We start from the raw sequence: 27737 nt of genomic DNA, 5'->3' as shown, positions 1-27737 counted from the left end.
CTGTTTTTCAGCACCTTGTGCCATGATTGCTTATAAGACCCTGTCAAGTTAAAGCTGAAGTGTGTATTTATTTTTATTTGATAAAATACTTTGTCTTTTCCAAGCTTAATATGTAGAGATAGCTATAAGTAAACAACATAGAAACATTGGCTATAGTTATTAAATACTGACAATCTGTTTACTCTATCAATGGCAGATGGGTGAGCGTTCAAGAAAGTCATTATGTTTGCAGTTTTGTTTGGTCTGCAGATATAGTTCAACTTTAATTTATTGTGAGACCCTGTTTGTACCTCATGTTTTTAATGCAAGAGTGCGTCCTGTGTGAACAGCCCCAAGTAAGACTTTTCAGTGCAAGTTGTAGAGAATAAACTTATTGTGGAAACTTTTTTAAAATGAAATACTTGTGTTGATTCACAGAAACATGAGTATTTTACAGTTGTGTTCTTTAATTTGTTATTTAACGAATGGGTGGTACATGTCAAATGTGGGCACACTGAATTATTTGCAAGGCTCTAATTTGCCTTCGATCACCAAGGTAACGGTGGTCTAGATGTGTCAATTAACAGCAGGTGCTGTTTCATAAGCCCAAGGGAAATGTATCCACCCTCAAAAATATCTCTTATGACCTGACAGGCTACGCTGTCTCTCCTGAAGCTCCAGATAAAAGTAACCAGGTTGAAATACAGTGTGATTGAGTATAGACAGAGAGTACTACAGTCTTACTGATAGATAAGCATGCAAGGGGAAGGGAATTTTTAGAATTTTGTGAATGCCAGGCATTACAATTCTGTGGATATTTGCAGAATTCTGTTTTGGCCTACACATTAGCAGACTGTTCAAAAGCATTGAAAATGTTTCGTCACATCTAGGACAAATTTGCATGCTTCAACATCATGCACTATAAAAATAAAATAAAATGTTTGTTTGCAGAGCTATTTCTACCTTGTGACCCTTAAAAATACTTCTGTTGGTGTAACCTAATTTAGTCAGGTTGATTTAGTCACATAAAATAATGTTTAATTGAATAAAACCCAGTTAATTTAGATGTTACCACATGAAACACATTACTAGGTTTTACAGTGGTAATTTTACTGATTTAATAACTAGGTTTGATTACATTGCATTCACCATTTTGAGGTAAATTGTGTATAACTAAATATCCCTTTATAATAATTCCCATTAGTGTTGGGATTAAAAACATTATTTCACACTTACAGATCAGTATATATGTACATTAAAATATGAACATATATAAAGGTTTCATGACTCTTCTAACTATTTGAATTAATGTTAACTACAGATCACTCAAGCATTATATAAAGTAATGAGGCTGCGTAATGTTACTATTGAACCAAAGTGTAATCCACCCCTTATTTTCAGTATGCATGAGCTACCAGACTTTAATGCATGCATGTACAGTATATATATGGTATCATAATACTTTACACAAACTGACTATCATGCCAACCATCTATTGGGTCAATAAAGCACACAATAGAAGAGAAGACATGTTACGCTCCAGTAAAAATAGGGTTTATTTCTTCACGACATAAAAATACTCTGTGTTTTGCACCCCTGCCAGACTGTTTGGTTTGAAGAAACAAAAAAAATTAACACAATAATTTTTTACTCATTTTATCTAATTAGTTATAAAAACAAGTGGCAGACAACATTTGAGCCTGATACAATAAGTCAATTTTGAAAGTACATAAAAAGGGTTGAATAAAACTCAACCATTGATGTATGAAAAAAAATTAAAAATATGACGAGAAGTTCCACTTTCCCTTTTTGCAATTCTTGCAAGTAATGAAACAAGTTAACTGAACTTGTCCCTATTATATTCATTCTGAAAAGGCCCTCAGATTTTCAAATACTGAGGTTTTATGAAAGGTCTTACAGTCATATGAGGCCATAATTTAGACAGAGGTGTTTGTGCTTTTCTGTGTAACAGAAATTCAAAAGAACTTTTTGCCTCCATTTCTCTTCTTAATCATGTAACAAGAACTGCAATCACACCACACAAATGCAAATACAGACTCGGAGTATTGTGCACTAATGTAATACACAGTTTCTGGGGTAAAACCAGTTATTATATCCACTGGTATCGTGCTGCACCATGCATATAAATAAAGTCAATACGGGAAATTGCGGCATACAAATAGCTTTCGCTTCCTACTTAGTGTATTCCCCTTTTGTGCTTAATGCTGATGTATATTTACATAAATCATGTTAAACATATAGCTGGGGTCATAAAAATGGTGCCAGACAATAAATGTTTATTTTTTTCCATAATGTTGAATAACTTTATGCGTATTGATCCTTCAAAAGTGGCTTTGGAAAAACTGAAACGAAATACTGACCCTTTAAACTTTAGGTCCGTAAAGAAAATAAATGATGGTATGGTCGTATTCTTGTGTAACAGATTAAATAATATGTTTATTAAAAGAAATATGAGGCCCTATTACGCAACGGAATTAAGAATTGATCAGAATATTCTCTCTGTGCAGGACAAAGAGATTTATAATATACCCGTAATTAGTTACATTGTGCTTTTTTCCTTTGTCAAACAAATTTGAAAACACAAATGATCAAGCTTATTAAATATCATGCTTACAGATTCAACTGGAATGTATCAAGTAGAAACTTACAGTTTGTACAACAACAATAGGCAGCAATAGGCAGCTAAGTGAGTATTTTACTCTCAAATAAATTAGGATAAAATAGACTTCTTACAATTAATTATCTTCCAAAAAAAAAAATCTCAGTCCCAGCCAAAATCCTGGCCTGTCATATGGAAGAACTTTTTGTTAAAGGGCTTGTAGAAGTCTCTCAATCTTTGAATCACATCCGGATCAATGTTTGGGTGTGTCCGGCCTTTTGTTTTGCCGAGGCAGTGCGGTTTGCTGTTGCTTTCGGGCCTTTTGAGGCAGGGGAAGCCCTTGGCGGGGTTAAAGTGGAAGTGTTTGTGTGAGACTACTCTTCTAAGGCCCAGGAAATGCTGTACATGGGCCATCTCTCCTGCGGGGTCGCTGATCAGTCGCTCCCCACTCACAAACAACAACTGGCTCATGGGGAAGAACTGCAGCCATCGCTCCAGATGTCTGGCATACATGCCGATCTGAACAGCGCTCCATGAGGTGTCTATTATATTTCCTGTGATGTTCTTAAAAGTCAAGCTCTCAAAGGAAGGGATGTCGGGTTTCTTTGAGCGGGTCTGCGTGTAGTCCGAAATCGCCCGGGTTACGGGGTCTCTAACCACAACTATCAGCTTGGTGTCCTTGGACATGGCATGGATCCGGCCTGGAACCTCCTTGGTTACAAAGTAGCTCGGTGTCTTCTCCATGGTCAGCTGACCCTCCAAAGTCTTCGGCATTAGTTCCCTACGAGCATAGAGGCACAGGGAGGGTAAGTATTCATACTTAAAACACATTCTGATAGACACACTAATATGAAAAACAGCAGGACGATCATGGTTCATCTACACACAGACTTTTTCTGTTGTCCTAACAAAGCCCCCAAAGCGGTTCCCTGTCTCAAAGAGGATATACTCAGTCTCAGACGACACGCCTATGGATCACTCATAGACTGTCTGATTCATATTTCACACAAAAATAGTAAAATTATATTTAGAATATTTACAAATTGCTACAATAGAGCGCAAAATCTGGTTCTGGAAGTAAAAATCGCATTGTTTTTTCTATATGGAAATTGATTTTTAATGATTACATATAGAACCTTAAGTGTGAATATAAAAACCTTACTGTGAGCTCCTAGGTTGTTAATTGATGGTATATGCTCCAAATTAAAGGCCATCTATAAGAGTTATTTCAATTTAATTTAAAAAACAAAAACAACAACATGTTTTATAGCATAATTCCAGGTGAATAACCACACTATAGGAGATTCCGAGGGGGAAAATTCACTTATCAGAGAATAGCGGCAAACAAAGCACTCCAAAAGAGTTTTGCCTTGCATAATCAACAACCTAAAATCAGCAGTTTTATGTATTTCCATTATTTTAATTCGATCACATCACTCGCAATGTTTCATGGAATTTTTGTTTATTCCCCATTAAAGACATTAAGTACCTTTGACGTTTTGTGTGATTTTTAAAATACATATTTATTTTTTGCTTCAAATCAGAGCTTGTAATTTTGTGATTCACCTCTGAGCTGTTTAGTTTGGTTTATTGATTAGAACTCGAAAGCATTTTATGAAATCCTTATTGAACATATGAATGGAGAAAACTTAACATACTTAAGTTAAAACATACTTCCGGAACCAAGAAGCCTGAAAAAGTGGATGGGCACTGTTGTGTTCTATTAGAGCTTCAGAGGAAGAGTTAGTCACTAAATTTGCAGATTTGTTTTTCAAACTCTTTAAAAGATTTAGAATTCAGTTTCAGCAATGTGATAGCAAGTACAGTTGAAGTCAGAAGTTTACATACACCTTAACCAAATACATTTAAACTCACATTTAATTGTAGAAAATATTCCCTGTCTTAGGTCAGTTAGGATCACTACTTTATGTTAAGAATGTGAAATGACAGAATAATAGTGGAGAGAATTATTTATTTCAGCTTTTATTTCTTTCATCACATTCCCAGTGGGTCAGAAGTTTACTTACACTTTGTTAGTATTTGGTAGCATTGCTTTTAAATTGTTTAACTTGGGTCAAACTTTTTGGGTAGCCTTCCACAAGCTTCTCACCATAAGAGGTATGCTTGGGGTCATTGTCCATTTGGAAGACCCATTTGTGCCCGAGCTTTAACTTCATGGCTGAAGTCTTGTTATGTTGCTTCAATATAGCCACACAATTTGCCTTCCTCATGATGCCATATATTTTGTGAAGTGCACCAGTCCCTCCTGCAGCAAAGCACCCCCGCAACATGATGCTGCCATCCCCATGCTTCATGCCTGGGATGGTGTTCTTCGGCTTGCAAGCCTCACCCTTTTTCCTCCAAACATAATGATGGTCATTATGGCCAAACTGTTAAAGTTTTGTTTCATCAGACCAGAGGACATTTCTCCAAAAAGTAAGATCTTTGTCCCCATGTGCACTTGCAAACTGTAGTCTGGCTTTTTTATTGTGATTTTGGAGCAGTGGCTTCTTCCTTGCTGAGCAGCCTTTCAAGTTATGTCGATATAGGACTCGTTTTACTGTGAACCAGACTTGTGGATGTCCACAATGTTTTTTCTGAGGTCTTGGCTTATTTCTTTTGATTTTCCCATGATGTCAAGCAAAGAGGCTCTGAGTTTGAAGGTAGGCCTTAAAATACATCCACAGGTACACCTCCAATTCAGTACACCTCCTATCAGAAGCTCATTGTCTAAATGCTTGACATAATTTTCTGGAATTTTTCAAGCTGCTTAAAGACACAGTTAACTTAGTATATGTAAACTTCTGACCCACTGGAATTGTGATATTGTCAATTAAAAGTGAAACAATCTGTCTGTAAACAATTGTTTGAAAAATTACTTGCATCATGCACAAAGTAGATGTCCTAAATGTCTTGCCATTGTTTGCTAATAATAAATCTGTGGAATGTTTAGAAAATTGTATTTAATTACTTCAACTTAAGTGTTTGTAAACTTCAACTGTAAATGCCAAAAAATTACTACAGAATCATTGGTTTCTAAAATAAAACAATTAGAAGCCAAAATTTTGTTTTTACTGTGGTTGCGAAATTACAGAATTGCTTGATTTAGATGATTATACAGAAGCAAGATAGAAAGCCTAATCAGCAGATCTTTTTAAATCAGTGTTAAAATATTCTTAGTTTTTTCTTACTGTGATTGGCGGCCCAGATAAAGAAGCTAGTTCAAATTGCAATTGATTGTAATACCAAAATACCAATAATAACCAGAAAACTAAAGATTGGTGCGTAATGTCGCATATTTAACTACACCCCAATTCCGATATATTTGGGACAGTATGGAAAATGCTAATAAAAACCTAAAGGAGTTATTTGGAAATTCTATTCACCCTGTGCTATAATGAAAGCACTACGACAACACATTATTTTATGTTTTATCATGTAAATTTAAATGCTTTTTTGAAAAACAGCATCTAAACGGCATCTTATGCAGGCCTAATAATTTTATTTAAAATGTTTTAAGAATTATTTAATCATTTGTTCTCCAAGTAGGATTTTGCCTAGGGCCCTCATGTACTCAGAAACGGCCCTTTGTGCTATTCTGGTAAACAAGAATTTTTAAAACAAACTTTTTGCCTTTTCTCTAGTGACACAGTCAAAATCAAAATGATCCCAACAATCAATAAAGATTATTTAACAATCTCTCATGTTCTCCCTTCAAGTTATTATATTCATTATGCGCCACAATAATCAGTAATGTTTATGCGACATATTGGAATGTTTTAGAACTTTATTAATTAATTTAAAAGAAAACTAAATTGTAAATTTGGATCTTAAATTTCACATTGCCATACAAACAATTAATCAGTAATTAGGCTGATGTTAAGTTTAATGAACCTTAAGTACACATTCCAGTTACAATTCTCGGTTCTCAGTGCGTCTGAGATTTATTTCCTTTATATTTATAATGACGGTTACCTTCATCAGTGTGAAAATACTGCAAATTAAAAACCTGACCTTGAACCTGCTTTGTTATCTTCTGACACCTCCATTGGACCGAATTAATAACCTTTTCACAGTCTGACTCACAGTTCAGTGAGGTTGTCAGTTGTTAACTCACTGACTACTAATTTTCTCTATGATTCGCTGATGAAGTGACTTTGATTCAAACCTTTAACTCGCTTCCGATTTCAAAACCAATTTATGAATATTTTGGGGTAATTCATTAAAATGATCCTGTTCAAAAGAGTCACGACTCGGACATCATGGCTCGTGCTGGGTATGTATTGCACACAAAGAGTTCATCTCAAATGAAAGAGTGAAAAGCAAGCGGAAGACACACTGCTGCACAATCAAAAGATGTATTTCAATAACCCACAATATAATATCTGACAAAACCACAAATAAACGCGCACAAAGAGTTTCCAACTGATTCGATATTAGTTATTTTTGTTATCAGTTGTGACCATTTTAGTCATAGCATGGAGCCCTGAAAACCATATTCATGAGCAAACATGTATACTGTTACATACAATTTCACATTTGCCCTCCTTTTAGTGAGTGGTTGTTGGAAAAGTGGACCAGACTTAATGCTAATAGTCAAAGTAGATTGGACCGGAAGCTCTAGGGCCAATGAAAGCTATATTTTCAGAACCATATCAACCCATCATTACATTTGAGAAATTACAGACTGCAACATGGACACTGGAACCAACCTTTGGATGAGTTTTAATGAGTTATAGCAAAGTCTTTTTAGAAAGTCAGTCCACTCGATGGCCATCTTTAGAAAGCTCCTCTCCAGCTAATATGAAAATAAGCAGCATACAATTGCAGCTCTTATCAACTTGAATGGGGAAAGACCTAAATCTCCAAAACAGTTGTTCAGGATTACAATCAAAGAACATATTTTTAAATCAGCAGTAAAATCTGACAACACTGGTGTCATAAATGGTGCTTCTTTACCTCAAATTATGCTAAAAAATGCTAATTTTCTCTGCTTGTCTAGCTAATGAGCATATGTGTTACCCAGTTGATTGGCAGGCAATGTCTGTATTTAAAAGGTGATTGAGTCTTTTACCTTTAAGGTGGGACTTCGGGCCTTCTCTGCTAAATATTCTCTGGTTATAGCACGAGCTTAGGATCACTGCAGTCATTTGCCTAATACATTACAAAGTTACTCTTCATCAATGAAGTTATATTTAGCTCACAGAAGAAAAGACATTCATCTCTTTACACTCCCTAATCCCTCTTACAGACTTGAAGTAATCCTTCTCTGCTAAATTAATGCTATCGCTCTATAAACAACACAAGCTGAAACACTCAAAAGCTTGGAAATTTACATAAATGATACAGCACTCTTCCTTTTCCCAATATTTTGTTTCATGCTACATTTGTGCATGCGTATGAAGATGAGATTTCTCTCCCATGGCAGTTTCAGGCCAGCTGTTATAATTGGCAATTTAGCCTTTAGCTAGCAAGGGGTGAATTGCGAATGTAGGTCAAATGGGGTTTACACAAGGCCAGACAATTGCAATAAAGCACATAATAGTGGGATCAAACTTAGGGCCAATGCGGTGTCATAAAAGGTAAACAGACAGGTCATAAGAGAACAAGATACTCCATATACTTCAGTTTACTTCATTGCAAATGCTATCAATGCAAACATTTACAGTCAAACCTCCAATCAACAAGTAATTTCTTGAAGGGGTCATATCATCAGGAATTAAACTTCCCTTGATCTTTTGAGATATAAGAGTTCCTTGTACTAAGAAAACGTTATAGAATTCAATCTCCTCCCTATTGAGAAAAAGACCATTGACTGCCCATATTTACATGCCTGGATATATACTATTGCAGTAGTCCTAAATACCCGAGTTTGCCTTTTCAGTCTGATCTTAACCATTTGAAAGGCATGTTTATGCATAGATTGTTGTGTGAATCTGTCACAATGCAAGGAAGGCTTTGCAAAGGGGCTGTTATTAAAGGATGATGTAGTTACAAACAATATTTTACTTGACAAGAAACCACAGCTCGCATACAAGTTCAGCGGAGATTGATTCTCATTTCACAATTCTTGGAGGCACAGCAGCAAAAAAAGTCAAATTTAATTTTAAGAGTCAGAGAAAGGGTGGACAATGATCATTAAAAGCCAAATTGCACCTCTTTTACATTCACAATCCCTTAGATAAACAAGCAGAACCTTCTAAGCCTTTTACAGTGGCCTGGAGGGAAAGCACAACACAACTGATCAAACTTTCTGCTTGGTCCCCAAGCAAAACAGACCTGCGTCAGAGCTGCATTCATTATACACCTACATGCTGTATTGTATTAAAAGAAAGAAATGCTGTCAGTAAAGGTGCGGCAAGCTCTCGCAATTTGTTCTTTGCGACCCAGAAGCAATGGAATGGCAATGGAAGCCCAGAATTAATGGCTGTTAGCATTCAAATCCATTAACAGACAGAACTCACTGCCGTATGCTAGCCTAATGGTGTTGTGAGTGGTTGCTGAGGTGTTCTGTGTGATTGTTAGCACGTTGCTGTGTGGTTGCTAGAGTGTTCTGGGTGGTTGCTTACTGGCATATATAGGCATAGGGACAACCAAAAATCTTCATGTCGAATGTATTATTTGTTTTATCTGTTTTATATGTTTCTCTGTCATTTTATCATCTGCCAGGTGAAATCTTAAAAGAATAGTCCACCCAAAAATGAAAATTCTCTCATAATTTACTCACCCTCATGCCATCTCAGATGATTTAAAAAAAAATATTTAAACTCTGTAGGGCCATACAATGCAAGTGAATGGTGGCTAGACCTTTGTCTGAAGATATGGATTTAACCAAAAGAGTCATATGGATTACTTTTATGTTTCCTAAATGTGATATTTGGAGCTACAAGGTCTAGCCACCATTCACTTGCATTGTATGGTGGCTAGACCTTTGTAGCTCCAAATATCACATTCCAAAAACAATTGCTAAAAACTTGCTGTAAATTTGCAGTAAATTCACCACTCATTAATTTTAGCATGCAAATGAGCTTTGCAGCGTCTCTTCATTGTCGCCCCCCAAAACAAGGGTCACCCCCCCAAAATGTCTAGGTTACTTCTGTAACCTCCGTTCCCTAATGGAGGGAAAGAGACATTGTGTCGAGTGAAGCAATACTAGGGCACTTTCTTGAAGGCATCGGTTACCTCTGAACTTGAGAAAAGGCCAATTAAAATTTGGCAGACCCCCGGACATACGGGTATAAAGGGAGGGAATCATGCATCTGTACATTCAGGTTTTGCATTGAGGAGCCGAGAATAAAGTTCAGCCATTGCAGTGGCTCGGTACAGCATTGTGGCCAGGGGGACACAACGTCTCGTTCCCTCTATCAGGGAATGGAGGTTACAACAGTAACCTAGACTTTCCCGTCTGTTGCTCACTTCGACATTTTGTTGAGTGAAGTGACAGTAGGGGTCCCTATTCAATCACGCCATGCACTGAACCACTGCTTTTGCAGGTGCGACAGGCTGCGTCAGACTGCACTTACCCTTGCACAACGACCCATAAAATCGTCATAAACTTTTTAGGTTCCCGGCACCCCGAAGGGGTGAACAAAGCGAACAAATGCCATGCCAGCCACGCCTTTTCTCCATCTATGTTTCTCGCATAGTGTTAAAGCGGCTGGGGCCATTTTAATGTCCAACTCCTATTCTTTCAGGGGGAAAAGTTCCCGTAGAGACCACCACCTGCTGAGGCTGGAGGGAGGTAAAGAGTGGCGAAATATGTCACATGGGTTTTCACGCCACATGTGGAAATGGCGCGGTGGTAGATCCTACCTGCTGAGAGGGAGGAGTTGCTACAAACACGCCGACTGGGGGGCAGCGGGGACTGTCCAAAGGAGATGCGGGTCTGCCCGTAGGGGGACCGTACCGTGGAAAATACACACAAGGGGATTAATCCACAAGGGCCCATCCTGTGGAGCACATATTCCAGTACAGAGTAATTTTATTACCCATAGTGGGTCTGGTCGGGGAATTCCTCCACTGAATTCGTGGACCAGAGGGTTAGGGAGGAGAACATCCAGGGAATGTTAATCTAGTGGACTCTCCTGGGGAAAAAGAGCACAAGTGATCACCTGGTCAGCCGGTCAGATGTTCCACATTCCCAAGTTCTACATGCTCGGAGAGAACACGAGATGAGACCGAATTAACCCTGAGATTGTAGAATTTCTTAAATGTATTGGGTGTTTCCCAGCCCGCTGCTCTGCAGATGTCTGCTAGGGAGGTGCCGTTGGCCAGTGCCCAAGAGGATGCCACACTTCTCGTCGAGTGTGCTCAAACCCACAAGGGGGCGGGCACTGCCTGGGTGAGAAAGGCCAGTGCGATGGCATCAACGACCCAGAGGGAAAGCCTCTGTTTGGAGACAGTGTTCCCTTTCCACTGTCCACCAAAGCAGACAAAGAGCTGCTCAAAACATATAAAGCTGTGCATGACGTCCACAAAGGTATGCAAAGCATGCACTGGACAGAGCTGGGTCTGGCTCCTCCCGGGGCAGCTTCGCTTGCAGGTTCACTGCCTGGTCTCTGAAGGGGGACGTTGGAACCTTGGGCACGTAGCCCGGCCGCGGTCTTAGGACGACATGTGTGTCTGCAGGACCGAAATCTTCTCTTGATGGAAATGAGCGCAATCAGGAGGGCAGTCTTCAAGGAGAGGGCTTAGAGCTCAACTGATTCTAGTGGCTCAAAGGGGGGGTCTCTCAAGGCCTGAAAGGACCACGGAGACATCCCATGAGGGGAATAGGCATGGCCTGGAGGGTTCAGCTTCCGGGTGCCTCTAAAAAACCTTATAATGAGATCGTGCCTTCCTAGGGACTTACCGTACACTGCGTTGTGGTGAACCGATATGGCGGATACATAGACCTTCAAGGTGGAGGGGGACAGCATCCCCTGGGGCCAGTTGTGTGCCAGCGAGTCTGTCCCGAGGGGAGCCTCCGCTAGGGAGTACCAGAGCATGGAGGTCTCTTGGGAAGCAAACAGCTCTACCTTGGCTTTGCCGAACAGCTCCCAAATCAGCTGGACCGCATGGTGGTGGAGCCTCCACTCTCCACACAGCACACCCTGTCACAACAGCATGTCTGCTGCAGTGTTGGAGTGGTGGTGGTGTAGTGGTCTAAGCACATAACTGGTAATCAGAATGATGCTGGTTCGAGCCCCACAGCCACCACCATTGTGTCCTTGAGCAAGACACTTAACTCCAGGTTGCTCCAGGGGAATTGTCCCTGTAATAATTGCACTGTAAGTCGCTTTGGATAAAAGCATCTGCCAAATGCATAAATGTAAATGTAAAATGTGTTGAGGTTGCCTGGGATATGTGTGGTGTGCAACGACCTGAGTTGCAGCTGGCTCCAAAGGAGGAGATGGCGGGCGAGTTGCCACATGTGACGAGAGCGCATGCTGCCTTGGCGATTTATGTACGCTATCGTGTTGGAGCTGTCTGAGTGAATCAAGACGTGCTTGCCCCGAAATAGCAGGAGAAACCTCCGCAGGGCAAGGATTACAGCCAGCAACTCTAGGCTGCTTGCCTGTGGCACACGGAACCCCAACCCTGATTGGAGGCGTCTGAGGTGACCAGAATGCGTTGGGACACCTTCTGTAGGGGGACTCCTCTCCGCAGAAAACATAGGTCTGTCTGAAGCGGAGCTTTCTGTTGTTTAGAAGCCACAGGGGGATGCCCTCGGTGAGCACGCGGAGCACGACTCGAGCTGGAATGGCAGCGAGGCATGATGAGGCCTCCGTCTGCTTCCTCACTGCCAAAGACTGCTGGGCAGAGTCTTCAGCTCTGCCAAACTGGGAGACGGGGTGTTGAGAAAGCGGGCTTTGTCGGGGTCCTGCATCTTGACCAGGTTCAGCCACAGATGTCATTCCTGGACCACGAGTGTTGGCGTCGCCCATCCGAGTGCTGGAGCAGTGACCTTTGTGGCCCGGGGGCAGCACATCAGGAACACCCAAGTGCAGATATTTAAGTGCCTTGGCCTGGTGGATATGTAGGGTCATGGCATGCAGGGTGGAGACCACTTGGGGCCGCTCCACCATCGAGGGTAGTGAGATCAGAGGAGCGAGGAATCCAGCTTCGGGCAGTAAAAGGTGCCCTCTATGGCTTCAACTCGTCATGCACCTCCAGGAAGAAAGGAACCGGGAAGAGGGGCGTGACTGTGATTGACGCCCTGACCCGAGGAACCAATCGTTCCTATGCTTGCCCAGTGGGGATATATCCGGTCAAACCGAGCCCGCTGCCTTCATCGCCGGCCCCATTCCCGTAGGAAGGAGGCGCGGCGGGTGGCTGAAGTGGCTTTCTTTCGGAGGAAAGATAGCCATGACCACAACTTTGCCATGGTTATGTTCTCGAACTGAGAACATGAACCATTCATAAAACGCTGCCTGCATGTGATTGCAGGCCGGACACGCGAGGCAGCTCTTATGACCATCAGAAGCGAGAGATATCTGCCGCATCCAGGAACTACTACATCTTTAAAAAGATGCGTCTTTAAAAAGACGTTCAACGCCAATGTGTATACTCTTTTAGAGAAAATATACTCTTTTACTCTTTAAGGAAATGCTGTCGAAGCACCCAGGGGCAAAGCTGCACTACCATGCAGAGAAGGAGAAAGCCACTTATATAAGTTTAGAGTTAACCGAGGCCTTTAAGAAATATTTGAAAGTTTTTGAGGTATTAATCTCGAAACGACTAAGGGTTCTTTTATTTTGTCAACGATTACAAAGATAATTTTGTCACGAGACAAAACAGACGCAGCATGACAATAAACAAACCGATTTTAATAAAAACCTAATGTTGATAAAAATATGGCAATAATACAGCAAGATATTAACAAAGCACTAACTGTCACAGTTCCCCCTGACACTCACAGTGCACACACCCCACGATCTCTCTCTCCCGAATTCTAATCACCTGCACCTGAAGCTCGTTCCCACATTCATCAACCTCACAGTATTTATGCTCCACTCCCCCGTCACTCCTTGTCTGGTCTCAACTACGATCACAGACTCACTTACCTGCTTCTTCCAGGAGACTCTCCGTTATATCCCTAACTCGCCTCTCCAACAAAGTCCTGTTCCTAGCTCCACTCCTCCTTCTTCCAGTTCCGGTTTCCTAGCTATTCAGTGTACTGCAGTCATCACCCAGGTTTCCTCGCTATTCAGCAAACTGCAGTCATCACCCAGGTTTCCTCGCTATTCAGCGAACTGCTGTCATCACCCAGGTTTCCTCGCTATTCAGCGAACTGCAGTCATCACCCAGGTTTCCTCGCTATTCAGCGAACTGCAGTCATCACCCAGGTTTCCTCGCTATTCAGCGAACTGCAGTCATCACCTAGGTTTACTTGCTATTCAGCGGACTGCATCCATCACCCAGGTTTCCTCGCTATTCAGCGAACTGCAGTCATCACCCAGGTTTCCTCGCTATTCAGCGAACTGCAGTCATCACCTAGGTTTACTCGCTATTCAGCGAACTGCATCCATCACCCAGGTTTCCTCGCTATTGAGTGAACTGCATTCTTCACCCAGGTCTTCTCGCTATTCCGCGTATTGCAGTCATCACCCAGGTTTACTCGCTATCCAGTGAACTGCAGTTATCACCCAGGTTAATCCGCTATCCAGCGAACCGCAGTCATCTCCCAGGTTTACCCATTCCCCTATATCCCTCAATAAACTACACCTCCGGGTTTAACACTACCATCGAGTCTGAGTATCTGTTACACTAACCCTGTTTTTGATTCATTTTATTTATTTTAAGGAAGAAAAATGTAACCCTTGATGTTACACACTAGTCAGAATGCGAAATTTGCGTTGCGAATACACAATTTCTTCAAAAAAATTCAGTACATGCATGCTATCTAAACATGAGGAATTCATGACAGAATTCAGTATAATCATTAATATGATATCATTTCAGCTGAGATTTCTCATTGGGTTATTCTTACATATTAAACATATTAATCATTAATCAAATGTTATCTTTAATATGTTTAAATAATTGTAAGTAGTAATGTAATGTATGTTTTTTTATATATTTGTTTAAAGTTTGTGTTACAGTTTGATACATAATTTATCATTTTGCACATTATCATTAACTAAAATATGTTATTTGACTAAAATGTATCAATGTGACATTATGAAATATTATAACATTGAAAAACTAATTTAAAAGGACAATTTCATTTAAAGTAAAAAAAAATATGACTACAATAAAAAAAACTGTGTGATAATTAACACTGCATTCATGTCCATAGCACAAACATTCCAGGATGAGTTACGAGCCACTGTTGAACAATTATAGCCGAAACATACTTTACACAGACACTTCTAGCTACGCAAGCTTGATTACATGTGTTGTTGTGTTCCAAAATGTGTCACGTGTGTAGCATGTTAAACATGACTGGCAATGCCAAGCACTTACATCTGCGTAAATTATGTTTCCGGCCTTAGGGTTAGAGGGCACCTCTAAAACCTTTGCAAGCACTACTTATAAATAGGGATTTTAGTGAGCTTTAAAGAACAGTATAGTATTTCTGTAGACCAGGGGCTGACAATTTATGGCAACCAAGGGTAATCACTAGTAAGCTAGCAATGGCGAGAGAGGAGTAGACTGTATTATAAATTCCACACCTGCATTCCAATCTACATCTTGATGTAATCCTTCCTCATGATCACACAGCATGTTTTCATGAGCTGAATGGTAGGATAAATAAAACGTTAAAATGTGATGAGACTGCAGTTTTCCTAACAGACTCGTGCAGCATGTGCAAGCCATTTGTACATCATGAGTCTGTTCTGCTCAGGATGTGCTACCAGCAGTAAAAATGGTGATATGTAAAGATCAGTTAGGACAACTCTCAGAGTAGAATAACATATACTGTATATAAATGACATAGTATGGGCTTGGTCTTGGTCTTTTACCAGACTAGATCTGCTCTACGCATGCTGCTGCTGCTACTTGACATGAGTAAATACACTGCTGCTTTTGCATGGAACCCATGTGCTGCTGCTGCTGCTAACAGAGAAACGTCTCGGGTTACTTAACTGTTCACTGAAAAAGCGGAACAAGATGCTGCGCTGATTTAGCGCTTTGGGAACATCTTTAGGAGTGACCAGCTGTGAATGTGTGCAAGCGAACCTCAGGAACTTCCTGTGTTGTGGCAGAATTTCTATATGTAAATATGCATTCATGAGATCGATCGTGACCAACCAATCGTGATGTTGGATTTGAGACACGACCGCCTTAACGGTTAGCATCTAGAACTTGAACGCCTGACTGAGCGATATATATAATTTCATGACGACAAAAGTTGTTCTGATTGGTTAACATAGCAAGGCGTGCCAGGGTGACCTATCAGTCTGCGCCACAGAGTTTCCTAACTGAACTTAATTTATCATATAAAACATGGGTAACTCATGTCGGGAGGCATGGGAGAACCGGTCGGTATGTACTACAACAGCATGAAATGTGTTAAAAACCTAGGTTGCACATCTTGTCAGGAAGATAATACCTATCAGGATGTGTTACCAGCATAACTATCAGATAGTGAAATATGGTGAGAGGCTGTACTAAGACCCTAGCCCTACCCCAAACCCTAACTCTAAAACTATGCAAATATAGCATTGGTAGCACATCCTGATAGGTAGCATATATTTTCAGGACACAGGCAGCGCTTCACTTTCGGTTAATCGTGTGAGTAAACGCACCAGCATTTGCTTCGGTCAGCTGCACGGATGACAGCCTACATTTCATGTTTAATTTGTTTCTTTTTGCTTTCAGAACAGCACGTCATTTAATAAGGAAGACACCACTATTTATCCTTGAGATTTTGCATACTGGTACACCCTCAAACCATGGTCAAACTCAAAATTACATAAAATGATTAAAAGAGAAAATATAAACCCACATCGTGCGGTTTAAAAATCAGTCTATTCAAAATATTGAAGGGGGAAAATTCTAATCCCTCTTTGCTCTTGAAAGTTATATCTCATAATTCATAAACCTCACTTATTCTTATTATATTAATCAATGTTCTGTTCTCTTTTCCTAAAAGGTACAAGTAATATGTATGTAATCTGGGGGGTGACTGAGGGTCTGGTCCTTGCCAGGAGTGAAGTAACAGTGATTATTCATTTAGGCTGGCTTCCAGAGAATGTGCATTTTATGTTGTATTGAATTTATTCCATTACTATTTTATATTACAAAAGAAATCATATACCCTATTTAACCATTTGATTATATTGAGGATTGATTCATCACAAGTAGTAATGTAAGAGAAAGATCGTAGTTATGATTTTTTGTTATCTTTGTTTTACGGTTCAGAAAATAACCATGGCTTGACAACACATCCTCATTATTATCTACCTCATGTCATCAATTAATTGAAACGTTTGGTTACGTATGTAACCTCCGTTCCCCGAGGGAGGGAACGACACGTTGTGTCGGAGAAGCGACACTAGGGGTCTCTCTTGAGTGCCGATATCCACCTCTGATCTATGAAAAAAGGCCAATGAGAGTTGGCAGCCAGTATTTGCATGTCCCGCCCCCGAACATACAGGTATTTAAGCGGCTCAAATACGGGAGTTCATTCAGGATTTTTCTGAGGAGCCGGAAATGGTCCGGCCACAACAGTGGCTCGGTTCAGTGACATGGCGGAGGAAAGACACAACGTGTCGTTCCCTCCCTCGGGGAACAGAGGTTACATACGTAACCAAACGTTCCCCTTCTGTCGCTCTCTCCACGTTGTGTCGGAGAAGCGACACTAGGGGACCCATTCCAATCTTGCCATGTGCTGAACCGTGTACGTGAACTGCCGATACAGAGGCGGGCAGGGATTCATCCAGTGCCACACATCGTCTGTACCCGGCTGCACGTACTCTTCCCCAATGCCCCATACTGAACATCGGGATCCTTCTAGTTACCCTGGGAGGGAACAAGGCGATGTTTGCCAACATGGGAACGGGCCAGCCTGGCTTGGGCCTCTTTTCTCTCTATGTTTCTCGCATAGAGCAATCACGGCCGGGCCCTTACACGCATATAGGGAAGGGGTCTTACCAGACCCTCGCGGAGACCACACCTGCCCTTTTTCTTGGGGAGGAAAAGTGGTAGACACGCCACACGGCCGTCTTAGGGCTCGTGTGGAAAGTATGGTGCGGTGGTAGATCCCAGCCTCGAAGGGGGAGTTGCTACAGCACGGCGACTGGGGCAGCTTTAACTGCCTAAGGGAGACACGGGGTCCGCTCAGTAAGGGGACAGAACCGTGGAAATACGCACAGGGGCGCCCGCGCGAGGAGGCCTTCTATTTTACCTGTGGAGCACCTATACCAGTACAGGGTAGCCATCAGGATACCCGCAGTGGCTTGGGTCGGCGAAGTTCCTCCGCTGAACCGCGGACCCGGAGGGCTGGGGAGGAATCGACCAGGGTCCCGACTCGGAGTGGGGCGCCCTGGGAAGAAGGCGCACTACTTTACCTTGACGTCAGGAAAAGGCGCTGAGCGCAAGAGATCCACCCGGCCGGTCGGTTCACGTGTTACCGAGTTCTACGGGCTCGGACCTGAGAAAACACGAGACGCAACCGACTCAACGCGGAGGTTGTAAAACCTCGCGAAGGTGTTGGGTGTTGCCCAACCCGCGGCTCTACAGATGTCTGCTAGGGAGGTGCCCTTGGCCAGTGCCCACGAGGACGCAACACCCCTTGTTGAGTGAGCTCGGACCCGTAAGGGTAGGGGCACGCCTGGGTGTGATAAGCCAGTGTGATGGCGCCGACAACCCAGTGGGCGAGCCTCTGTTTGGAGACGGCATTCCCTTTCTGCCGCCCCCAAAGCAGACAAAGAGCTGCTCAGAGCGCCTGGTGCTCTGTGTGCGGTCCAGGTAAATGCGCAGGGCGCGCACTGGACACAGCAACGAAAGGGCTGGGTCTGCCTCCTCCCGGGCAGCGCTTGCAGGTTCACTACCTGATCTCAGAATGGTGTGGTAGGAACCTTGGGCACATAGCCCGGTCAGCGGTCTTAGGATCACAGACGTATCTGCCGGACCGAACTCCAGGCAAGTGTCACTGACAGAGAACGCTTGCAGGTCCCCGACCCTCTTAATGGAGGCGAAGCGATCAGCAGGGCCGCTCTTAAGAGAGAGGGCCCTGAGTCCAACTGATTCGAGCAGATCGATGGGAGGTCTCTGGAGTCCTGCCAAGACTACCGAGAGATCCCAGGAGGGAACTAGGCCTGGCCGGGAGGGATTCAACCTCCAGGTGCCTCTCAGGAACCTGAGGATCAGGTCGTGCTTACCCAAAGACTTGCCGTCTACAGGATCGTGGTGGGCGGCGATAGCAGCAACATACACCTTGAGGGTGGACGGGGACAGCCTCCTGTCCAGCCTCTCCTGTAGGAACAGAAGCACTGACCTAATCACGCATCTCTCGTGGTCTTCGCCTCGGAAGAACACCAATCTGTGAACAAGCGCCACTTTAGGCCGTAAAGGTGCCTGGTAGAGGGGGCTCTGGCTTGGTTGATGGTATTCACAACGGTCGCCGGTAAGCTGGCTAGCTCTTCCGTGTCCCGTCCAGGGACCAGACGTGGAGGTTCCAGAGGTCTGGGCGCGGGTGCCAGAGCGTGCCCCGTCCCTGAGAGAGGAGGTCCTTTCTCAGGGGAATTCGTCAGGGAGGAGCTGTCGCGAGGAGCCTGAGTTCCGAGAACCAAGTCCGAGTGGGCCAGTAGGGGGCCACCAACGTGACTTGCTCCTCGTCCTCCCTGGCCTTGCACAGCACCGGTGCAAGAAGGCTCACTGGAGGAAATGCGTACTTGCACAGCCCCGAGGGCCAGCTGTGTGCCAGCTGCCTGTCCCGAGGGGAGCCTCTGTTAGGGCGTACCAGAGCGGGCAGTGGGAGGTTTCCTGGGCGGCGAACAGGTCTACCTGGGCCTTGCCAAACCGTTCCCAAATCAGCTGGACTGACTGGGGGTGAAGCCTCCACTCCCCGCCGGGCAGGCGTTGTCGTGATAGCGTGTCCGCTACGACGTTGAGCTTGCCGGGGATGTGAGTGGCACGCAGCGACTTGAGTCTTGACTCTCCATAGGAGGAGACGGCGGGCGAGTTGTGTGGCAGGAGCGTACGCCACCTTGGCGATTTATGTATGCCACCACCATGGTGCTGTCCGATCTCACAAGGACATGTTTGTCCCGAACTAATGGGAGGAACTTCCTGAGAGCAAGAAGGACGGTCAGTAACTCCAGGCAATTGATGTGCCAACGCAGTGGGGCCCCTTTCCAATGGCCCGCTGCTGCGTGCCCGCTGTACATGGCACCCCACCTGGACCGGGAGGCATCGGTTGTGACCAGAACGCATCGGGACACCTGCTGCAGGGGCACTCCTGCCCGTAAAAAGCAGAGGTCTGTCCAGGGTCGGAGTGTTTTGAGGCAGGCGGGGGTGATCCTTACCCGATGCGTGCCGTGGTGCCATGCTTGTCTCGGGACTCGAGTCTGGAGCCAGTGCTGGAGTGGTCTCATATGCATCAACCCCAGCGGCGCGACCGCCGCGGAGGATGCCGTATGCCCCAGGAGCCTCTGGAAAAGTTTTAGAGGGACCACTGTGCCTGGCTTGAGGGAAGCGAGGCAGTCCAGCACCGACTGAGCACGCCGCTGCGTGAGACGTGCTGTCATTGAGACTGAGTCTAACTCCAACCCGAGAAAAGAGATGCTCTGAACCGGAGTGAGCTTGCTCTTTTCCTAGTTGACCTGAAGCCCCAAACGGCTGAGGTGCCGGAGCACCTGGTCTCTGCGGATGCCGGCTACTTGTAGCGGGGCAAGGGCCGCCTCTGCGACCTTCGTGAAGACGTGAGGGGACAGAGACAGGCCGAAGGGGAGGACTTTGTACTGAAACGCCTGGCCGTCTAACGCGAACTGTAAGAAGGGTCGGTGTCGTGGCAGAATTGAGACGTGGAAGTACGCGTCCTTCAGGTCTACCGCTGCGAACCAATCTAGATGCTGAACGCCAGCCAGAATATTTCTCTGCGTGAGCATTATGAACGGGAGTTTTAACAAGGCCCGATTGAAAACTTGCCGGTCCAGGATTAGACGTAAGCCGCCGCCTTTCTTGGGTACAATGAAGTAAGGGCTGTAGAAACCCTTCCTCATTTCGGTTGGAGGGACGGGCTCTACCGCGCCCTTGGCTAAGAGGGGTGGGAGCCGGGCAAACTGAATTGCGTAACCGAGTTGAATGGTCCGGTGCAGCCAGCGTGATGCATTGGGGAGCGAAAGCCATGCTTCCCAGCTCTGCGCTAGGGGCACCAAAGGGACGAGTATTTTGGACGTACCCGGCGGGGCCTCGCAGCCGGGCGGAACAGGTAATGCAGCGTCGGGCGGCTTCGTTGCGGCCCGAGGCTGAGGTGCTGAGAATAGACTCAAAGCACTTACCTTGCTCACGCGCACTCGGCAGGGGCGGGTTCGTGACTGAGGAGGAGGTCTGATGCTGGCGTCCTCTGGACTCGCCTGAACCGGCCGGCCGGGGACAGTCGTGGGCAGGCGGAAGGCGGGATCGCCGCGTCCGGTGTACCGGGACTGTCGTAATCTGAAAGCAGATTGCCGTGAGAACGGCATTTGTGGGCCAGGTGACCCAGAGGCAAAGGAAATAGCTCTGTTAATGAGAATGTGGGTACCACAGCCCCCGCCAGGGGTGTGGAAACATGAAAAAACAAAGGATTCTCTTCCCGCCCTCCACCGGGAACGGAGCGGTCTTACCACCTCCGGAGCTAACATCTTCGGCTCTGGGTCGGCTGTCTCAGGAACGCTTGGGAGCCTTCCGGGTCCTGGAGGGGTTCGTGGAGACAGGGGCGTGCGCCGCCTGCGGGTGCTCGACGCTGGGGCTGAGAGCTGGGCCCGGGTTGAGGCGGAGGAGGAGCTGGTTTCTTCACAGGGGACGCCTCGGCGGGCAGATGGGGCAGGGCCCGTGAGCGGCAGGTCTGCGGTGGGGCATCATGTGAGAGATGGCCTCCGCCTGCTTCTCCACCACGGAGAACTGTTGGGCGAAGTCCTCGACGGTGTCGCCGAAAAGGCCAATCTGGGAGGCAGGTGCGCCCAGGAAGCGGTTCTTATCAGCCTCACGCATCTCGACCAGATTGAGCCAAAGATGGCGTTCCTGGACCACTAAGGTGGCCATCGCCTGTCCGAGTGCCTCGCGCTGTGGCCTTCGCCGCTCTCAAGGCGAGGTCGGTCGCTGAGCGCAGTTCCTGCAGCACATCAGGATCAGGTCCACCCCGTGCATGTTGAGTGCTTTGGCCTGGTGGACTTACAGGAGGGCCATCGCATGCAGGGCGGAGGCAGCGCGTCCAGCCGCGACTGTAGGCCTTCGCGTTGAGCGAGGATGTTGTCCTACAGGGCTTGGATGGGAGTACGGGCGGCCCCGCCAGGCGGTAGGGCTACTGGGGCATAGATGGTACGCAACTGCCCTATCGACCTGGGGAATCGGCCCGTATCCGTGGCGCTCTCCGCCGTCGAGGGTGGTGAGAGTGGAGCGGGTGGCACCTAGACGAGCCGGAGAGCGGGCTCTCCACGTAGACGCCAGCTCATCATGCACCTCCGGAAGAAAGGAACCGGGGATGCGAGGCCGCGAACGGCGCCGCCCCAGGAACCAATCATCCAACCGTGAAGGCTGTGGGGAGGATGGAGGGTTCCAATCCAACCCCACGCCATGGCGGCCCTGGCAAGCATGTCGGACATCTGAGCTGCCGACCTCAGCCTGGGCCTGCTGGCCCGGCGGCAGTCCAGGGGAGTCCTCGGCATCAGACGCCGCACTCTCCGATGCAGCTGCGAGCTCATCTGCTTCGGACTCGGGAGGATAGACAGCCAGGCCGTGAGGCGAAGCTGCTATCGCCACGAGCCTAGACGGAAACCATCGAGCATGTCGGGAACGGGAGGTTCGCGGGGGGGGGGTTACCCGCGAAACTGCACCCGCTGCCGCCCCCAAATTGCCCCCAGCGCCAACCGCACCGTCCTCAATCCCGTGGGAAGAAGGAGCAATGCGGGGTGCAGCTGGGGTGGCCATGGTCATGGTCATGTTCTCGCAGTGAGAACAGGAACCATCCACAAACGCCGCCTCGGTGTGATCGCGGCCCAAACACACGAGACAGCGCCTGTGGCCGTCTGAAGCGGAAAGCACTCTACCGCATCCAGGAACGACACAGGGGCGGAAAGGCATCTTGAAAAAGACGCGTCCTTAAAAGGACGTTCAATGCCGCTGTGTTTGCTCTTTTAGAGAAATTACTCTTTTAATAGAAATTTACTCTTTTAATACACAGTGTGTGTGTGTGTGTCTGCGCTGTCGAAGCGCTCAGGGGCAACAATGCACGCCGTGCAATGTGAAGGATAAAGCCGCTGTTGTGCGCCGTCAAGATCCAACAGCATGCAGATCGTCAGAGGAAACAGGAACGTTTATAGTGGTGTGTAACTCGCAGCAAACTGCAGACAGACCATCGGCTCCGAAGAAATTTTCTGAATGAACTCCCGTATTTGCGCCGCTTAAATACCCGTATGTCCAGGGGCGGGACATGCAAATACTGGCTGCCAACTCTCATTGGCCTTTTTTCATAGATCAGAGGTGGATATCGGCGCTCAAGAGAGACCCCTAGTGTCGCTTCTCCGACACAACGTGGAGACAGCGACAGAAGGAGAACATGAATTTACTTCCTGACTTTACTATAATAGTAGGCAACTAGATGCAGCAATGGTGTGCTCTCTTGTGCTCTTTGGTTCCTCTCTGTGCTCTGTCCTAATGTTCCACAGATGGTGAGGTCTGGCATTCCATCAAGGTTGGGGAGAAGGCCTCTATTCCTGAAAATAAAATAACACCTGCACATTGCATGTCTAAATAACTCATGTCTCTGAATTATTTACGGTTATTGTGCCCTCTCAAAGGTGACATTGCCATAGTCGAAAACAACTTCCAAGGATTTAATTGCTTTCCTTGGTACCCCTTTGACATAAAAAAATAAGGGTAGCCATAACTGATAGCTAACCTCTGATATCTGACCATAAGTTTGTTTCAACCAAAGATGTGAACCCGATTCATGTTGTGGCTAACAATTATTTTTTGCACGAAGACGGAAACAGTCCATATTTGTAATATGTTTAAATGTTTTAAGTAATTGACCTACCTTAATGACAGAAATTGTGGCACGATGACACCCTTAAATGTAATTTGCATCTGACTATAATTGCTTTGGAATGTTTGTAAAACTTCACTTCAACTTCCGGTATTTCTATCTGTTGTATCTCATCAACTTGTGATGCCTATTGAACCTACAGAGAACAATCAGTAAACTCTCTCATTTGATTATTGCAAAACCTGTCTCTGAGTTTTTATTCTTCAACATCCTTATTGAGGACCCAGCTGTCGACCCTTACAATATAAATTAAACCTGTAAAATAATGTTTTAGGATTTTGCAGTTGCGTTTCACCAAAAAGGGCTAAATAGTTGATCGTCTTGTGATGTGCGAATGGCCTGCATGCGCAGAGCGAGTCTCGTCACATCGTAACTTTATTTAAAGCCTCCCATTCAGCTGATGAAAACACATTATAAGCAAGGATTACATAAAGATGCAGATTGAAATCCAGGAGCAGGAAACTTTATATCAATAAAATAGCCTGCTCCTCTCTCACAGTTGCTTACATGCCCCTCTGTGTGATTTTGAAAAATGTATGACATAATATAAGAAATATTTAAGATACCACACACTTTCGTTATCAGTATCAAATAAGCAAATTTGTGACTAACTGTATTAAATCATTTTGTTCAAAAGGACAGGTTTTCTTTCATTAAAGCTCGCTCACAAGATGCTTTGTGAAAATTCACATGTAGGATCATTATATCATAATCATCGTGTTTTGCACAAATTTTTCACTCAAACTGTTATGCTGATAAAATCATTTATAATGAAAAATTGGGTTGGGTTGGCACAGCCATTGAACAGGAATATAAAAAATGGCACTCCATGTCTAAAGATTTTCCAACCACTACTGTATGGTATGGCATAATAAAGTATTTTACCAGCCACAGTTTGAGATGAAGCATCCCTCTTGGACTGGTAGAGAAATTCAGGTAAAGCGTTATATCACAGAGTTAAATTAGAGAGCCTGCTGTGTTAGATGGCTGTTATTAACTTGTGTTTTGTCTAGAGGGAATTGAGCTGTGTCTACACTCAAGCATGTTTTTGAAGAGCTCTCTGTAAGCCTATGTTTATGTTATCTGCTGTCAGGTAGCACCAAAGGCTCATGTGTATGCATTTAAAATCTGTGTGAGTCTCACTGTTTGAAGTTCCCTCAGGACAGTTTATGATGCTGAGAAGATGGTTGTCATAGAAAAGCACTTTGCAGCAGGGTTACTGTTTGTTTACGAAAATGTAGTTATTGCTCAGTGAATGTTCACTCTGTGTTCCTGTTTTAATTGCAGCCCTGATAGCTTGTAAGAATAACCTTCAGCAAAAGTGTGACATTTATTATCTAGAATACCACCCTTTTAAGACGTTTATAAGATGTTAGTACACAAATTATGCTTTCCAAAAAGTGTGTTCTTTAATAAAAGTCTCTGCAACATACAGTTTATGTATAGACATTGTTAAAAAAAAAAATCTGTAAAATTTACGGTAAATTACCAGCAGCTGTGGTTGTCAGAGATTTACCATGAAAAATGCAGTAACCATGTTTCAGGATTTAACGGGATGTAATTTTGATGCCTGTATAATTTACGGTGCATTACCGCTTATATTATTACAGTTTTTTAACAAGCGCTTACCCATACTGCAGATACTTTTTCTAAACTCTTAACACAGACTCACACCTACAAAACACAATTGGCTAACTTTACCAAAACACTGGAAATCTGACTCAAAATGAAATTATTCTGTCAAAGAATAACACTTGTTTTCACTTCACAATGTACATGCAGTCAATCACAGTACACCAGGTTTCAAAATACTGGCTATTGTTGACATTACAAAAACTGCATAGACTTTTATGTTTCAGTTTTACAGGTATTTGCATGCAAAACATGCAATCCACCGTTTTTACACTAAATTTCTTGGTTGGGAACTGTATATCCACATGTACAGTAATGTTCACATTCAAAAGCAAATCAGTTTTTTTTTTCCTTTACTGTTTCCTACAGGAGGTACAGTAGAAACACGGTATGATAGAACAGAAAACATTCTACAGTATTGCTTACAGTGAACAAAATATCCATGAAACACGCAAGAGCATTCTGAACAAAAAAAAAACCAACAGCATAAAGCCCAGATAAAAAGGGGGGGGACTAAAAAAAGCACAAAATTACTGCATCTCTCACTGCTCCTGCTCCTCTCACTGCATCTCTCACTGCTCCTGCACCTCTCACTGCACCTCTCACTGCATCTCTCACTGCATCTCTCACTGCATCTCTCACTGCATCTCTCACTGCATCTCTCACTGCTCCTGCATCTTTCACTGTATCTCTCACTGCTCCTGCACCTCTCACTGCTCCTGCACCTCTCACTGCATCTCTCACTGCTCCTGCATCTCTCACTGCATCTCTCACTGCATCTTTCACTGCATCTCTCACTGCTCCTGCACCTCTCACTGCATCTCTCACTGCTCCTGAACCTCTCACTGCATCTCTCACTGCTCCTGCACCTCTCACTGCACCTCTCACTGCATCTCTCACTGCTCCTGCATCTTTCACTGTATCTCTCACTGCTCCTGCATCTCTCACTGCATCTCTCACTGCTCCTGAACCTCTCACTGCATCTCTCACTGCATCTCTCACTGCTCCTGCATCTCTCACAGCATCTCTCACTGCTCCTGCATCTCTCACTGCATCTCTCACTGCTCCTGCATCTTTCACTGTATCTCTCACTGCTCCTGCACCTCTCACTGCATCTCTCACTGCTCCTGAACCTCTCACTGCATCTCTCACTGCTCCTGCATCTCTCACTGCACCTCTCACTGCTCCTGCATCTCTCACTGCTCCTGCATCTCTCACTGCATCTCTCACTGCTCCTGAACCTCTCACTGCATCTGTCACTGCTCCTGCATCTCTCACTGCATCTCTCACTGCATCTCTCACTGCATCTCTCACTGCACCTCTCACTGCACCTCTCACTGCACCTCTCACTGCACCTCTCACTGCACCTCTCACTGGGCCTGCTCTTCTCCCTGGGCCCCTTGCTCTTACTCTTCCTCGTCCAGACATTACAGTGTTTGTCTTTTTCTGTTTCTGTTTCCAAAAACATCACTCCTCAAAGTTCTCCTTTTACTGTAAAAGTGTCAATGTAATAGAAAAAAATAACCCCTGCCACTGAGCCTAAGCCAGACTAGAATCAGCTGTGTGTAAATTATTCAATTGTTTGTTTATTATCAGCTGAGATATATTGTTTTTGAACTGATATCATTGCAGAAGCAGAGGTTTTTATACTGTATCTAAGGTTTGGAATATTGGTTTTGCTATTGTGGGATGGTGTGTGTTAACATTTGTAAATACTACAAAAACAATCCACAATTTAGTTGGGAGGTATAGCTTGTCTGTTAAGAAAATGTAAGCATTGTGGAAATGTGTTCACTGACTGCATATTGTGTGAAAACGACATGATATGTGTGAATGGTATGGTCACAAAAGACCGATGCTGTGCTAATTGTGTTTAGAGTTTTGAAAATGTGACAACTGGTTGGACAAACGCTTGTTAGCGACTGAAAAAAAACTGTAAATGATAATCTTGGTTCATTAACCTTCTGAAACGGCTTTATACATTATAATGTATTGTTAACCACCGTGGTAATTACAAAAAGGCACATGATGACATGAAGTTCATCAGTAATGACCCTTCTAAGAGCAAATGACTAATAAACATGTAAACATGCTCAGTGTCACTCACACAAACACTAAACACTCTCAGGGTAACACATGTGAAATTAAAATTAAGCAAAAAACATAAACTAAACTACATCAGATATAAAACAGAACACCCCAATGTATCAAACTGATATAAAAAATATGAAGAAACATAACTATTCCCATAAAATATAATAAAATGTATTGGTCATGCAGAGAGTTCTGGCAACACCCGATTATTGTTTTTTTACTGTAATTTTAACAATC

At 44.4% G+C, this 27737-nt stretch overlaps 1 protein-coding gene across 1 annotated transcript in view; it reads right to left on the bottom strand.

The window, feature by feature from the left end:
* Positions 1–1634: 1634 nt before the first annotated feature.
* Positions 1635–27737, bottom strand: part of hs3st3b1a (heparan sulfate (glucosamine) 3-O-sulfotransferase 3B1a) — a 41491-nt gene continuing 15388 nt past the window's right edge. The window contains exon 2 of the mRNA XM_052132838.1: positions 1635–3380. Within this exon, the coding sequence (XP_051988798.1) occupies positions 2762–3380 (619 nt within the window). The 3' untranslated portion in view covers positions 1635–2761. The remainder of the gene's footprint in view (positions 3381–27737) is intronic.

This window comes from Xyrauchen texanus, chromosome 8 (genome assembly GCF_025860055.1).
Source record: "Xyrauchen texanus isolate HMW12.3.18 chromosome 8, RBS_HiC_50CHRs, whole genome shotgun sequence".
Taxonomy (NCBI): domain Eukaryota; kingdom Metazoa; phylum Chordata; class Actinopteri; order Cypriniformes; family Catostomidae; genus Xyrauchen; species Xyrauchen texanus.
The sequence above is the reverse complement of the archived record's forward strand: the minus strand, read 5'-3'. Positions and strand labels throughout refer to the sequence as shown.